This window comes from Suillus clintonianus (genome assembly GCF_016758775.1).
Source record: "Suillus clintonianus strain FC179 chromosome Unknown DEU56scaffold_19, whole genome shotgun sequence".
NCBI classification, from domain to species: domain Eukaryota; kingdom Fungi; phylum Basidiomycota; class Agaricomycetes; order Boletales; family Suillaceae; genus Suillus; species Suillus clintonianus.
This window is the reverse complement of record NW_024539243.1, coordinates 1-15,861: the sequence shown is the minus strand read 5'-3', so window position 1 is coordinate 15,861 and position 15,861 is coordinate 1. Positions and strand designations below refer to the sequence as shown.

The 15,861-nt window shown below is 49.9% G+C and overlaps 4 protein-coding genes across 4 annotated transcripts; 2 read left to right on the top strand and 2 right to left on the bottom strand.

The window, feature by feature from the left end:
- Positions 1 to 1,319: 1,319 nt before the first annotated feature.
- DEU56DRAFT_789676 (peptidase S28) lies at positions 1,320 to 3,708 on the top strand. Its single transcript, XM_041352563.1, has 10 exons — positions 1,320 to 1,608; positions 1,664 to 1,708; positions 1,763 to 2,057; positions 2,112 to 2,168; positions 2,293 to 2,477; positions 2,732 to 2,914; positions 2,967 to 2,988; positions 3,041 to 3,127; positions 3,181 to 3,268; positions 3,318 to 3,708. Exons 1-10 carry the CDS (start codon positions 1,362 to 1,364, stop codon positions 3,648 to 3,650), a joined length of 1,542 nt encoding a protein of 513 aa, XP_041210752.1. The 5' UTR covers positions 1,320 to 1,361; the 3' UTR covers positions 3,651 to 3,708.
- Positions 3,709 to 5,110: 1,402 nt separating this feature from the next.
- DEU56DRAFT_910401 (peptidase S28) lies at positions 5,111 to 7,376 on the top strand (the record flags this gene model as incomplete). The annotated part of the gene is made up of 10 exons (XM_041357170.1): positions 5,111 to 5,360; positions 5,417 to 5,461; positions 5,514 to 5,808; positions 5,868 to 5,924; positions 6,020 to 6,204; positions 6,463 to 6,645; positions 6,698 to 6,719; positions 6,770 to 6,856; positions 6,904 to 6,991; positions 7,041 to 7,376. 10 exons carry the CDS (start codon positions 5,111 to 5,113, stop codon positions 7,374 to 7,376), a joined length of 1,548 nt encoding a protein of 515 aa, XP_041210751.1.
- A 4,276-nt stretch (positions 7,377 to 11,652) lies between these two features.
- On the bottom strand, positions 11,653 to 13,047 carry DEU56DRAFT_732431 (DNA breaking-rejoining enzyme; the record flags this gene model as incomplete). Its single annotated transcript, XM_041348274.1, has 2 exons — positions 11,653 to 12,474; positions 12,526 to 13,047. 2 exons carry the CDS (start codon positions 13,045 to 13,047, stop codon positions 11,653 to 11,655), a joined length of 1,344 nt encoding a protein of 447 aa, XP_041210750.1.
- A 1,484-nt stretch (positions 13,048 to 14,531) lies between these two features.
- DEU56DRAFT_754133 (uncharacterized protein) lies at positions 14,532 to 15,861 on the bottom strand (the record flags this gene model as incomplete). Its single annotated transcript, XM_041349779.1, has 2 exons — positions 14,532 to 15,564; positions 15,720 to 15,861. Coding segments are annotated over 2 exons (1,175 nt in total), but the record flags the coding sequence as incomplete, so codon positions are not given.

Sequence of the window (15,861 nt, the reverse complement as noted above, 5' to 3'; positions counted from 1 at the left end):
TCCTTGGCGCTGCCATGCTAGCGAATATCGGACCAACTCAACAAGGCGTAACAGCACCCCGATAGCCCGATATTCGCGCATGTCAATACCACGAGCCGGAAGATATCGTCCGATGGGTGACCAATGAGTCAATGACCTCATAAATCAATTTTCGGTATGGTGATGGTTCTCAAGCACCACGTAATATCCTCATGATGAGTGACGACTGACGGATCCCGCTAAGGACGAACCGACGTGTAATTGTATGCGGCAACTCCGATCACAAGTACATCATGATGGTTTTTTTCTTACGAATGCTCGAGATTGTCCGAATTACGGCTTGATCATATGCCATCACGGAGCCTAGCCTAGCCTAGCTGGTGTGCTAGGTTTGATTCGACAATGGCCAACCCGATGCTGAAACCGTCCGCTAGAACAGGGCAAAGTAATAGTCCACCCCCTTTGGTCTTGGAGATACGTAAAAACAAATGCGTTATTGTAATGGGCGATGAACGTGAACGTCGAAGCATCTGGACAACGTTCTGCCCAGTGCTCTATACTTAACTTAGGTGTGTTTAGATTGCACTGTAAGCAACGTCTTGGACGACGGTCACGGTGGAACAGTAGCAAACTAAGGCCTCAAAGCACCACGCACTCTAGATTGCCGCACGGCGCACTGATCACGCGTACTAAGATGTGTTGAGACTGGGTGCCTGCACGGTGACTCACTTTACATTTTTGTGCGTCTTCGAGGTTAAACTTGTGCTTCCTCAAGTTCTCCTCACCTGTCACCTCTTCGTGATCCCACTGGCACTTCAGCGCACTACAACTTGTGGCATTCCCATTTCACGCTCACAATGCACATTGCACAGGGTCACAAAAATCATATATTTATGACAGCCCGGAAGCGCGAGTGCCATCCAACTGAAGTCAGCAAGACAGCTAAATTCCTGAACACTCCCAAAAACGCGCGCTCTTCCCACTTCTGCTGCAGAGACTGCGGTACAATTCTAGCCCAAAACATGCATCAACATGCAATTTTTGTCCGCTTCACCGCCGTAAAGATGATTCCCAGGGTACGCTGGCATTTCTCGATCAATCACGATATGCCAGCGGAGAGCGGACCAGGCAGGTATGATCAGTGCATGATTATGTATATTCCTAAAATTTACCACCGTCATCGGTCCTCCGGGAATCCATAACGAGACCCCCACTAACGTCTTGCCGGGCAAATTGGGCCGTGGAGCGACGAGTCGGCAGCTTCGTGAGTAGCACGCCTATCAGCAACTTATGATACATCCCGGTACTATGGCTACATATAAAAGGTCTTTCCTCCACTATGATCATCCCGTCTAGTCTGATCCTTGTGCTCAAAGCTCGACATGATGTGGGCCCTAACGTCGCTATTACTTGCGGGGATAGCCCAAGCAGCTATTCCCAATGCCATGCTTCGTGGCCCTGCTCTCCCCAAAATCCCAGTACCGGAACGTTCGCTCACTTCGCCGAATGGCACAGCACTCCCAAACATTTCGACCGTCTATTACTTCGACCAACTCATCGACCACAATAATCCAGGCCTTGGAACATTCCAGCAGCGATACTGGATGGACTGGGAGTGCTATGAGCCTGGTATGTCGCGAGCGTCGAGGTGCGCTTCAAGTGATATTAACGTAATGCATTTGAGGTGGTCCCATTATTTTTATGACGCCTGGAGAAGTCAACGCAGATGGTTGGTTTTACTATACCTCATTTTTAGCCTTTCTCTCAAGTACTTGATTTTCAGGCTACCTAGGCTACCTCACTAATCACAGCATCAATGGTCTCATTGCTCAACAACAGAAGGGTGCCACCATCGTCATAGAACACCGTTTCTTTGGTTTTTCCAATCCATACGACAACCTTACATCACAATCTCTCGCACTCCTCACCATCCAGCAGGCCATCGACGATCTCGTGAATTTTGCTACCACCGCTGACCTTCCCATGCCTGGGGGTGATGCTGTGAAGCCAGGTCAGGCGCCATGGATAATGATCGGAGGAAGCTACTCAGGCGCCCTTACTAGTTATACGATGGTCAAGTGAGTACCACAAATAGATTCTGTTCTTTTTTCAGCATGGTAATCGACTGAAAGCAAACCGGGAATTTTCTGGGCTGGATATGTTTCTTCTGCCACTGTGGAGACAATCACGTATGTCGCTTCATTGCAATCATCGTTTATACAAAATTGATGTGATGAAATGCTTCCCTCTTTCGTCATAATCACCTTCGGCATGGATGAATATGCACCTAATGTGGTTTCTCGACCAAAACAGTGACTATTATGATTATTTCACCCCTATTCGCGAGTACATGCCACAGAACTGTTCTTCAGATGTACAGGCAGTGGTTGCCTACCTGGATGAAATGTACGCGGCTAATGACACCGCTGGAATCCAGGCGCTTCAGGAGGCATTTGGCCTCAGCGTTCTCGATCATGTAGGCGATTTCGCTACCGCACGTGAGTCGTCATTGTGCTTCGTTCAGTCTTCAATACTTGCATAGAATCGACATCTGCGCACCTTCTGATTCGCGCAATGCCTATTTCTGTTTGTTTTCGCCTTCAGCTGATTATCCTTTTTATTCATGTCGCGTCGCCCGTTTGGATACGAATTCATCTATTTGCCTATGCTTGGTTATCTTGGATATCGCTGACGACGTTCTTTTCTCGATTCCGCTGCCCATTGTTCTCGCTGACTCTTCTCGGACTTATAGTTCAATACAATCTGTGGGATTGGCAAGATATGCAGCCTTTTTATGGCCCGGGAGCATGGTTCTATCAGTTCTGCGATGCACTCGAGGTCAAGGACGGCGTCAACGCCGAACCTGAGGGATGGGGACTTGAGAATGCCATCAACGCTTGGGGCAACTTCTGGAACACCACATACTACAACCATCGTAAGGCGATCCGTTTGATTTTTGGTCGGCATGACTAAACTGGATGATGAAGTCTGTCAGGATATGGATGTTGAGTACGTATTTTTGGGACGTGGTGTCGTTCAGACTGGCTGACGGTAAAGCTAGAACCTGTCTTGGGACGTTTGTTCCGACCGACACCTACTGGACCAATATTACCGTGAATAATGACGGCAGGTCGTGGTTCTGGCTGGTGTATGCATTCCCATTCTCATTCGCGTCAATAACCAGTCTGACAATCATACTAGGTGCAACGAACTTGGATTCTATCAGGTTGGCCCTCCTGAAGGCCAGCCTGCGATCGTGAGCCGCATCCTGCAACCCAGTTTCGTAGAGGTACGTATGTTTGATTCAAAAAATGACTATTGATCAACATTATCATCAGCGCCAATGTGTCACCATGTTCCCCCAAGCCTTCGCCTCTCCACCTGAGCCTGCCACAGCAGAGACAAACGCAATGTACGCTGGCTGGAACGTGGATGTCGAGCGTCTATTCTTCACCACTGCCCTGCGTGACCCTTGGCGCGGGGCAACTGTCTCTGCCGATGGGCTGAATAAGCCCAACACTACCAGCATGCCTATCTATGACAGCGATGGATTCCACGCCTCAGACTTGATCACGAAGAGCGGCACTGACGATCCGACAATCGCTACCGTGCAAGAAGCAGGATTAAGGTACATGAAGGAGTGGCTTGCTGAGTGGACTCCTACCTTATAATAGATCGAACCACCTGGACTTATTGTTAAATAATTTGTCGTGTTATAATCTCGAGGTGCAGCGGACGGATCCTGCTGGTTCCTTCCGACCACTTGGGAACCAGCACCCGTGATATTCAAGAACCTCGATTAATTGATTTATTTATTTTCCATTATACACCTGTAGCTCTAGCACCAGTGCTACGAAAGTTCGAAACAATAATGTGAGTCCTCTGAGTTCTGGGCTAATTTTTTCTGATAGGCACTTCACTATTGTGCTCGATCTAGAGGAAATGCCGGAAGGTGCCCCAAGTTGAGTTTTACGACCGTGATCTTGACATTTTTGACTCGTAGAGTTTCAGTGATGTGACGCAATGGAAGGCGGAACAAAAGGGCAAAATGAAATGACAAATGCGGACCACGGCTCAATGACGCCCTGTCAAATACGATCTTTCAAGTTCGGTCAGATGCCTGTGAGTACTAGAAGTTTGTTGACACCGCGCAGTTACTTCTTTTGCTGTTTAACGTTTACCTTTCTCAAGCTCGAGCTTGAACACTGAACTTTGCAAGCACATTGATCGGTGGGATTTCGAAAGGACTCAGGAGCCGGTAGTTGTGCTATCATGTGCAATTTGGTACCACATGGGTTCGTACTCAAGGCGTGCATGCAGAACACATCATCTTGAGAACGCAAAGTAGTAACGTACCTGCGACATGCCCACTTTGGGTCAGTGACGGCGATTGCGGCAAATGTTTCCGCGGTGGGCTGCACAGCGGTACCGTGAAACAGCCCAAAGATAACAACCAGTGCATCACATCGCCAAAACATTCAAGTTCGTGGGCAAGTTACGATACGGTACTATATCGCCACCCCAGCGGGCCGGCGAGCGAGTAGTACCAAAAGGGACTTACGCCTCCCTTAAATTCTATTGTGTATGGAATTGCGGCGTATTCTGGTCTTCTCCAAAGGAGCTCGCCGAGCCATGCTGGTCGTCGTGTGGTGTACAGGTCTTCTCCCACCTGGGACATGTGCTACAAAAATCAGATGATGATCAACAGGCTTTCGTAAGATATTCCCGAGGTCCAGCCGGCCTTTGCCATGGCATTCAAGCCCCAGCGCTAACGAGCTTCTATGTATTAAATCTCCACTCATCATGGGCTCATCAGCCTATCAAGAATGTAAGTATAGTCCTTCCATGGATTATTGATCAGAACTTACAACTATCCATCTCAGCCGTGCGAGCCACAAGTCCATACGCGTTCTTTTGCCAACTTTGTTTAGCGCAATTTCAAGTTTAGGCCGTTGAGTAACGTGCAACTACGTCCAATTATATCCTGACCCTCTTGCCGAGTCTTGCTTGCGAAGCGAGTAGCACATGTTTCAGTGGCAAATGCAGTGTGATGCCCCCATGGTGACTATAAAAGGTCTTTCCTCGACCATCATCATGTTGTCCAGTTTCATCTTTGTTATCAAGGCTCGACATGATGTGGGCCCTTGCGTCGCTCCTTTTTGCAGGGCTTGCCCGAGCAGCTATCCCTAATGCCATGCTTCGCGGCATGCCTTCTCTTCCGAAAATCCCAGTGTCGGAACGTTCTCTCACTTCGCCGAATGGCACAACACTCCCACCTATCACGACCGTCTATTACTTTGATCAGCTCATCGACCACAATAATCCAGACCTCGGAACATTCCAGCAGCGATACTGGATGGACTGGGAGTTTTACGAGCCTGGTATGTCGTGAAGGTTGAGGTACAGCTTCGAATGACGTTAACGTGATCCATTCAAGGTGGCCCCATCATCTTGATGACACCCGGAGAAGCTGACGCGGATGGTCAGTTCACTATCCTTGATTGGCGACTTTCTCTCAAGTATTTGATTTTCAGGCTACGAAGGCTACCTTACCAACGAAACCATCAATGGTCTCATTGCTCAACAACAGAATGGTGCAACCATCCTCATCGAACACCGTTTCTTTGGCTATTCCAATCCATACGACAACCTCACGTCACAATCTCTCGCGCTCCTCACCATCCAGCAGGCCATTGATGATCTCGAGTATTTCGCCAATACCGCCGACCTTCCCATGCCTGGGGGCGATGCTGTGAAACCAGGTCAGGCGCCATGGGTACTAATCGGAGGAAGCTACTCGGGAGCCCTCACTGGTTGGACAATGGTCAAGTGAGTAACATAACCAAAAATGAATGTTTGTTGTTTCAGCATAATGAATTGACGTAAAGCAAACCGGGACTTTTCTCGGCCGCATATGCATCTTCTGCCGTCGTAGAGGCAATCACGTATGTCACTTTGTTATAATTACCGCTCATGTCCCATTGACGTGGTTTCTTCATCCTCCCAACCATTGAAATGCTGTCTCGCTCAATCAAAACAGTGACTATTACGGATACTTCACTCCTATTCGCGAGTACATGCCACAGAACTGTTCCTCTGATGTGGAGGCAGTGATTGCGTACTTGGATGGAATGTACACGGCAAATGACACCGCTGGAATCCAGACGCTCAAGGAGGCATTTGGCCTGGGCGATGTTATACACGTAGAAGATTTCGCCAGTGCACGTGAGTCGCTCTTGTCCTTCCTTCAGTCCTGAATCTTTGCGATGGGCACAATGGTCCGCAGTGCTTCTGATCCGTGCAACATCTATTGCCGTTTATCTTGCCTTCACCATACGATGAATATCCTTTCCGTTCATGTTGGATCCCTCGTATAGTGATAGATTTCTCCTTTCCTACATGCTTTCATTGAATTTCCCTTCCGCGATGTTCTTGGTCTCATTTTGTTCTGCTGGGTTCTTGACTCAACTGACTCTCCTGCAGTTCAATACAACTTGTTTGATTGGCAATCCCTGCAGCCCGATGTCGGCCCAGGAGCAATGTTCTTCCAGTTTTGCGATGCACTCGAGGTCAAGGACGGCGTCAATGCTGGACCTGAGGGATGGGGACTTGAAAACGCCATTTACTCTTGGGGTAACTTCTGGAATACCACATACTACAACGATAGTAAGGCAGTCTCCTTAATCTTCGATTGACATGACTAAACTTCACGGTAAAGTCTGTGGATACGAGGATGCTGAGTACGTATTCTTGGGACTTAATCATTTGCATTGGCTGACAGTCAAGCTAGAACTTGTATTGGCACATATGACACGAGCCAGTCCTATTGGACTAGTGTTACCGTGAATAATGCGGCCAGGTCGTGGTTCTGGATGGTGTATGTATTCTCATTCGCTTCAATATCCACTCTGATGATCATTCCAGGTGCAACCAAGTTGGATGGTACCAGGTTGGCCCTCCTGAAGGCCAGCCTGCAATCGTGAGCCGCATCCTCCAACCCATCTACGAGGAGGTACGTTTATAGGATTGAAGAAAATAACCATCCTGAATATAATCACCAGCGCCAATGCGTGAACATGTTCCCTCAAGCCTTCGCCTATCCACCTCAGCCGACTGTTGCCCAGACCGACATGATGTATGCTGGTTGGGACTTATATGTTCCAAATCTCTTCTTCGCCAACGGCCTGCGCGATCCTTGGCGCGAGGCAACTGTCTCTGCTGATGGGTTATTTAAACCTAACACTACCACCATGCCTATCTACGAGGGCGACGGATTCCATTGCTCGGACTTGGTCATAGAGAATGGCATTGTAGATCCGACTATCGCGGCCGTACAGGAAGCAGGATTAATGTACATGAAGCAGTGGCTTGCTGAGTGGAAGCCTTCCACGCGGTAATAGATTACATAAATTATTGGGATTGAATACAATGCATGATAAACTTGCGCAGGTCTTGATTTCAAAACGTGACTTCCCGTGTACACGTGATCTTGATAAGTCAAGCAATATTTATATCGTCTTTATGGACAATCACCGGAGCGATCAAGACCACTGCGTTCGGGGAGAAGCATCCATGCCATTACAAAGTGTATTTTTCTCCGCAACAGCTCCGTTTGTTCTGTATTGCATGTGATTCCAAAGACACTCCTCGCACTCTATTCCCTCAGATGACATCGCTCCGACGCCAATTAATACTATGAACCGGAACGACATCCTCCCATGGCCACCAACTACATCACAAATCAATTTGCGGTCTTCCCTGATTGTTCTCAGGCACCACGTAATATCCTTACGGTGAGAGTGACACTCGGCGCACGCTGATAAGGACGAACATATTAATGAAAAATCCCCACCGCGGATGTCGTCGTATAGCATTGCCAACCATGAGTACATGCTCTTGAATATTTGGAGATAGAAGCGAGACAGGGGAGCTGACCATCTATGACTCCTGCAGGACTTGCCTTGGGACCACGCAATCTGAGACATATGTAAGTACTTGAATGGAAGTGTGAATAATACTACTTAACTCGTAGGACCGTCTCATGGGCCAACACGGAACTAAGACAGCTGATCCCCATCAAGAGGCACGCAGCGGTGCGATCCTGAGGCTATTTTTTGAAACAGGAGTGGATAGCCAGGTCCGAATATCTGAATGACTGGCTCGAACTGGCGAGAGATCAAGCTGTGCTCGATGTGCCTCCTCGAGAAGCATCGTGAAGTCGTGACCTCGGTGACGTCGTACATATTAGCTGCAACGAAACTAAACCCTAATCCGTCCGCATGCAGACCCATATAGCTAGCCCCCTAGACATTGATTCGATAACGAAAACTTTGGAAATCGCTTGACCTATCGCGCACACCCTAGTCGGCTGTGGTCCCTTGATCTGGACTTTGCCACAGCTCATGTTGTTATCCTGTACAGATTTGGCCTTTCATTGACCAGTCCGCGCGTGTCGTGTGTCCTGTTGGTCTTTTTAATGCGTTGCATCAATCTGCGATAGGCGCTGCGAAGCCCTTTTTCAAGGAATTCAACATGATGGCATGCACCACGGAAATTACCTTGCGCCGCATTAAGTCGCGCAGTGTCGCCTGCGGCGAGAAGCATCCTAAGCTTCGTTATGAAACTCTGATGGCCCATTCGAACGCTCAAAACACACCTACGAGATCGAGTACGTCAACTTCCACGCTCTTCTGGGCCTTTGCGAGTCTGGCGCTCCACTGGCAGAGTTGGATAGAAGCAGAAGAAACTCCTATTCAGTAAAATGCATCTGATCAGCGCAAGTCTGGACACCACGATTTCTCGTAATATTAATGTAGAGATGTGTGCAGTATAAAGGCCATTGGCACGTTGGGCGTACATGTACTCAAACACCCGATTGAGTAGCTAGTTTCAGAAGTCGTCATGGCTCCTCAGAGGTACATGTACCTCAGACAAGAAACGCGGTCTCGTGCGAGTCTGTCGTATGGATGCCCACAGGTTTACTTGCAGTGTCTCTTCAAGTGCACACCAGGCGAAGAGAGGGGGCAACCACGCCCAGGCCAGTATCTCTATTGTTGCTAAAAATTGAAGCCACCACACTCCAGAAGCATAACATGCGATCAAAAGAGCTATGGAATCTTGTTAGATCCATGTCGGCATCAATATAGAACCGCTCACATAACATCAGAAAGACGATAGAAATGGTGAGGGATATAGCCGGCCAGCTGATGAATAGAAGCGTACAACACAGTCGAAAGCGCGTGGCAGTCAGGATCTGTAATTTTGTGAATACGCATACGTGCAAGCTAGGTCTGCTGCAAACATTTTTAGCCCATATTCGATCACAGCCTTCGTATATGTTAACCACGGCCAAACCACAAAGTAAGCCACCGAGGGCATGCGCGAATGCCCCGAGGGCTAAAATATAGCAACCACGTAATGTGTATGGAAGGAATGTTGTTAGGGGTGGTTGTGTTGAAACAAAGACCGCCGAAGTAGTGAGCACCTGCAATCCAGTATTCGATTTCTTCACATCTTGACTGCTAAGAATGCTACGCACCAAGCCCGCCTAAAATGACATATATCAGTACATAGTAGTTAGTGCCATACTGGTATTTCCCACCGCTATGTTAGTACCGCCCAGCCTGTCAACAACACTCTTCTTATGTTTCTCCCATTCATCATCATTGATCTTGGACTTCCAGTGATGTTCGAGGGACGGTCTTGTCATCGAGATTAGACAGAGTGCACGAAATAGCACAGATTGTATAGGGTGCTGTTTAGAGTCTGGGACCGCCCACCAGATCGGCAGCGGCTCGGATGACCTACAAAAGTTGAGTAATCGATGATCCGAGAACATGGAGGCTACTTGCTGATTGGTTGTGTTCTGTGGCATTCCCAGCAGGTCAACGCAGTCCCGATGCTGGAGGTTCGAGCTTCGTTCTCTCCGGTGACACTGGAGCGGTCTTATATAGTTCGCTGTGAAGTATATATGTAAGCATACCATACCTATACTAGCCAACCTAGCATGCACGATGATTACCAGGTAGAGGCGATCTGCATCAGACCACGCATTGACTAGCAGTCTAGCACACCGTCAGTCCACTTTAATATATACCTATTCATCCACGAAGTTCGCAAACCCTAGATTCTTGACAACCCTGAACATACCAAATTCATAGACAGGCGTTAGAAAGTCTCCAAGAGAACATCCAACTTGCGTGAAGCTGCGATTGTTTGCGCTCTGCTTGACCTCAGCTGGGGACTCCATAGATCGCGAACGCCATGATAATGATGCTAGAAGCATACACCTGGTACAAAAGATCGCCTGGGACCAAGAAGTAATGCTTATGAGTTGAGTCAAACCTGCAACCTCTGTTTTAGCGCTTCGTAGCGCTCCTGTGTTCCATGCCGGCTATGAGGCCATAGTCAAGCCAAAGCGGAAGCATTGCATGATCTTGGCTTCACGTCAATTAATGGAACGTTGAAGCCGCATGGCGGGATTTGGTGGCAGAATACTAGAGTCACTGAGAAATGACAACTGACAGAATTGTATAACAAGCGCCTCTCAGGACGACATGGAGTACGAAGAGCGTATCCGGGAATTGGAAAGGCAATTAATACCGGCGGCGCTGCAGAAGAGCGCTTCAAGTGACAGAGAAGCGGCCGTACTGTACTCGGACACTGTGCTGATGATGTGGCGATCACACTAGCAGCGTGTCACAGTGCGTGGTACAGCATGGCTGCTTGTCAATGACTCAATGCTAAGCAGCCCATCCATACGGTCTTGTAATACCAACTGAGCAAAGACAGGGACAGACAATATTTAGGCCAGCGGAGGAATAAACAACCCACTGCGCTTGCACTGCGCCGACCCCCCGGTTTGGCAAAGGTTGTTGACCTTTGTTATGTTCGGTTACACTTCATCGGCACCTGCCGTACCCCTACGGATTTTCAACGTGTCCGATCAACGTTTGGTTTCGCCAGTGCGGTACACCGTAGTTGTTCTACTGTCGGTAAGTATTGCGTTCAAGCCTCATTTCGCGGACAATACTAATAGCTACTTGCAATGCAGATTCTTGTGACCTAATGATATGCCGACCGCCATGACTGGTACTGAAATTTAGCTAAGCTTTCAGTATTCTACCTTTTGGTGTGACAGTTATGAGGCGCGGCAGCTGACTACTTTACACTGCCCTGGTATTTGTGGAATTCGTCGGTCCTATCGCAGTAATTATCATCACATCAACGACTACCAACAAGCCGAAAGGGAGGGAGGCCGCAACGGGTTGATCTTGTAAGGTTCTTTGTCGGTGATACGCTACTTCAGCGTGCATTTGATTTCTCACCTTCGTGTTTCGTCGAGAGGTCTTTAGTGCTCCTCACAGCACCACACACTCGGTCTCGTGAAATGAACGACTCTAAAGCACGTGTGTTGATACCATCAGGACACCTACGGTCTGATATCAACATTGTCCTGATTGTGCTGCAGTCTGTGTCGGGGTGCCGTGGGATGCTTGTCCAACTTCGACTGTTGGATTAACGAAGGCGATCTAACGCGAAGGCTCAGTAGGTTGGGCTGAGTCCGAGCTTTTAGCTCGGGCTGGACGCTGAAGGATTGATCCGCTTACCCTAATGCTGGTGAGCTCCGACCGCGGCTGACTTCAGCGGCCAAACCCAACCGAGCGAGCTAGCTCATGCGTGGGATGTGTGATTGCTTGCTAGGCCGCCCAGGTGCTGCGTCGCTACTTGTTCGAACGCCCTAATGTAAGTCTCGTATGCGAGGGATTTCCACCGACCTGCTATGCACACTATTTCCGGATCTACCTTGTTGGCGAGGTAAAACGAGGCTCCGCCAATCCTAAATGAGTGGCCGAAGGTTGTCCCCCAATTCCAGGCTGTCAATATGCTGTTGATGCTTTCGATGGCCCGGGTCTTGACCATCGGGCGGACGAGCCCTTTATTATCTCTCCACGAAAATAGTGGGTCGTCTGGAAGAGCTGGGACGACTTCCGCTAGATTTCTAAGCGCTTGAATTGGGCAGAGATCACCTTGTTCGACGATGAAGACAGACTGAGTTTCCCCAGATTTTGCTGTCTTGGCTCGTGGAAGATTGAGCCTGGTGTATGGTTTTCCTGCTAAGTCTACCCTGAGGAAAACATCTTTCCTCGTAATGTGTTTCGACTTGTCGAAACTCGCGCGAGCGTTGACGGCTACCTCTCCGAATCGCATCATTCCGAAGAATGCGCAGCTGGACATTGCCCAAAGGCACGCATCGAATGGTTGGTCTGTTCGAAGGGTGGCCTTGATAGCCGTTAGCATTTGGAGTGTAATTGGGGGCCTGACTGGTCTGCGGCGAGTTCCTTGCAAGTTTTCCATTCCGCGGAGTGACCAGTTAATCCGCGTGAAGTGTTCTGGTGATAGCGGAGGTGGCCATCCTTGTGCCAGATGCCATGCGCGGATTGCGGACAAGTATTTTCTTGCGACTGAAACTGAGACCGGTTCGAAGGGTACTGCCTCGACTGATGGTGTCTTCATGAAAGATTCTGCTGTGGAGGGATCGGAAACAGCCCAGAGTGCGAAAGAGTGTAGTACTTCGAATGATGCTGGTAGGCGGTCGGCTTCTGAGATGGAGAAGATGTCGCAGAACACGTGGAATTTTCGTAGCCCCGACCCGTAGCTGGTTGTTTCTCGCAGCGAGGCTTGATTGGAGACGTTCGCGAGAAATTGGATGACAGGGTGTTCGATCGTGGATGGTGGTGGCGTGTTGATGCCATGCCAGCAGAAAATGCGATATTCCGCTGTGCAAGGAGGTTGTAGCGGTGATGGTCGAAGGGATAATAAGTCTTGAGTTGCTGGGGGAACGGGAATGTGTGATGAGGAGTTCAGACTGTAACAAAGGATAATTTGTCGCTGAGGTGCGACGGTAGTGGAAAATTGGTTCTGAATGATGGACCCGAAGAAGCGCCTCGAAAGGCTCGAATATCGCCCCGCGAAAGCGGGTCTGAGATGTTGCTTTGTCCCGGTACGTGTTCGACCTTGAGGTGTATCCCGTGGTGCGCCTACATCGATAACGTGAGCTCGATGCATATCTCTGTTAGCTGGTAGTTACCTGCAATAAATAGATTTCTTTGAGGATGACATTCGTTGGCTGGTTTCTCGAGCGGCCTTTGTTTATTGCTGCAACTACTCCCGCGTTGTCCGAACGGACGAGGATGGAGCGTCCTTTCACGTCGATCTGATCTGCGAGCCCGAGATGGATGGCTAGCCTCAGGCCGAGCTCTATGGCGATGGCTTCGGCCCAGCCTATGTCGTATTCGAGGCCTGGGCCCACGCGAAAATTGTCTTTCCATCTCCATGCCGCCCAGTGTTGGCCTATCACGATGCCCACTCCGAAAGACGTGCTCACGTCGCCCCACCATTGGAGGTCGATAGGGAGGGTGGTGCGCAGAGGCCTTTCGCATGGCGAGATTGCTAAGATTTCAATAGCCCACTGTAGGTCGGCTGCTAATGAACTTGGTACATGTAGTCGCGCTCGACGAGACTTGAATTTGTTGGCGAAGAGGGCCACTGAATGAAGGAAGGGGCGAATTAGTGGAAATATTGCTGATATATGTACTAGCTTGCCATGCAGGCTCGCCGCTTCGCTCGCCGTGAAACGTGCGCCCTTTACGAGCCATGACTGCATCAGTGCTAAGGTTTTCGTCATCTTCTCTTCTGGGAGTGACACCGCTCTTCGAATTAGGTCCCAGTCGAAGCCGATGTAGCGCTGGATTGTTGCAAACGCCCTTAGTTTCTCCAAGCTCCAGGGAACCCCGAAAATAGACGAAAGTTTGATGAAATCTTCCTCTGTCCACGTTTGGTGTGGAAGACGGATGACAAAGAAGTCGTCTACCCATTTTCGAATTGGGCTGAATCCAGCTTTCTCGTATATGGCTACTAGCATGTCTGCTACTGAACCGAAGACTCCTTCGCTTGAGCTCAATCCGAACATTAGGGCTCGATCGACGTATACGCGATCGCGCCATAGTATGCACAGCGCCATTGTTGGCTGGGGTGAACGGGCACGATTCTGCATGCTGACGCGATGTCGAATGTCGCTGCGACACATCCGTCTGGTAGCGAGAGAATCAACTCCACTAAATTGTCGAACGTGCCCCACTCCGTCGGGAATGCGTCTGGGTCTATGCCCGCGTTGACGGAGAGGTTCTCGGGGTCGTCGCGTGGATAAGACATGTCTTGAACAAGCCTGAATTTTGTTGAGTGCGGCTTCGGTACGAGGCCCAGTGGGGACGTGCGAAAAGGGCCGATTAATGATTCTAGTTCTGGGATTGAGTAGGCGCGAGAGTAACGCCCAGCGTTCTGCTCGCTGATTATATATTGGTCTATGATGTCGATATTGAGTTGCGAAGATGCGTGATTCTCGAAAGGTCATTGTGGTTTTCGGTGTTTCTCTGACTCCTATGTCGAAGCCTTCCTCTATGTTGGATATCATATGTTTCCAGTCGTCATATATATTATATTCATATAGTAGCTCCTTGAGCTTCGATGCGATGAGGGGGGTAACTACCCGCCTAGGATCTAGGCCGGGTTGCTCTGCAGGTTCCTGCGCCGTGGGCAGTGTCTCCACAGATGCTGCAACCGTGGTAGTTGACGCACGCGTTGGCGAAGTGGCAGCTGGAGAACCTCGCCCATCCGATGCAGAAGATCTTTCCACCTGGAGCGGCAAGGGCGTGTGCGCTCTTGGCTGAAGATGCGATTCGTGCCGTTGGGTGTCCAGTGACAGTCGACTCCGCTGTGCAGTCGCCTGGAAGGTGGTCTGCTCCTCCGCACTGAAAGCACTGGAGTCTGGCTTTCTTCTTTGGCGGCTGCTGAAACTGGGATGACGATGTTGGTGATGGTCTCTTTAGCTGCGGTTGGCTATACGGTGCGGATATGGTGGGCTGCCTGGCCACTATGCACGTTGCGATGATTGTTAGCGCCCTGTCGTCCAACTGTGATAGGTCGTGTTGTGGGTGTTGCGCGACCATTTCGCGTTGCTGGATGTCGTATTCGACTGCTACATCCCATGAGTGCGAACGGCTGAGCCCTAGGACCACGCTATGGTGTGCCTTTAGTGCTTTCGCACGCGCGACTCCATGGTAATGCTCTGTGCGGTCCTCTGCTGCATCGGCTGCCCCGATCCAGTCCGACAGCGTGATGCTTCTCTCGTTCCTGCGATCGAGTCCCTTGGCCATGAGTGAGCCTGATGCGGATATGGTGAAGGCTTCCTCGCCACTCCTTATCGCCTGCCAACGAGCCGACGAGGTGAGGGTACTATATGGTACATACTTGAAGGCTTTGAATGCCTCGTCGACTTTGGGTGGCACAGCTGTAAACGATGAGCTTGGTGTTAGCTCTCGTCTTCTCGTGGTTGGTGGGTGCACGGGCTGGATAATGCCCGTGACCAGAAGCGTAGTTAAAAGGCGAATTTTGTGGGCGGCCTTTAGCCACCCTCCGGACCACTCTATGGTCAGGCGGAAACGACGAGTTTGGCCTATTGCCTGGTGTATCTTATGGGTCGCCTTTAGCGACAGAGCCTGTCGCTCCGTTTGGTTTCGCACTGGCCTTTAGCTCGGTGTTGGTGTCGACTGCACATGGGCGCACAGCTGTGTTAGCGTGCCTTGGGTTGGATGGGTAAGACCCAAGGCGCTGACCACTGTATCCTTTGTGCGTGTGGCACGAGGCACGCGAACGACTAGGTAAAGAAAAGTGGTTCTCACCAGTGTCGAGGGGGTTTTGCCTTGTAGCCCGGTACTACGTCGGGGAGGGAAACCTTAGGTTCGTCTCGCTTGGCTGCAATGATAGCGGTCCTCGCCTTCTCCACCTCTTCTGGTGATGCGAACAACGTGGGGTTGGCTGCCT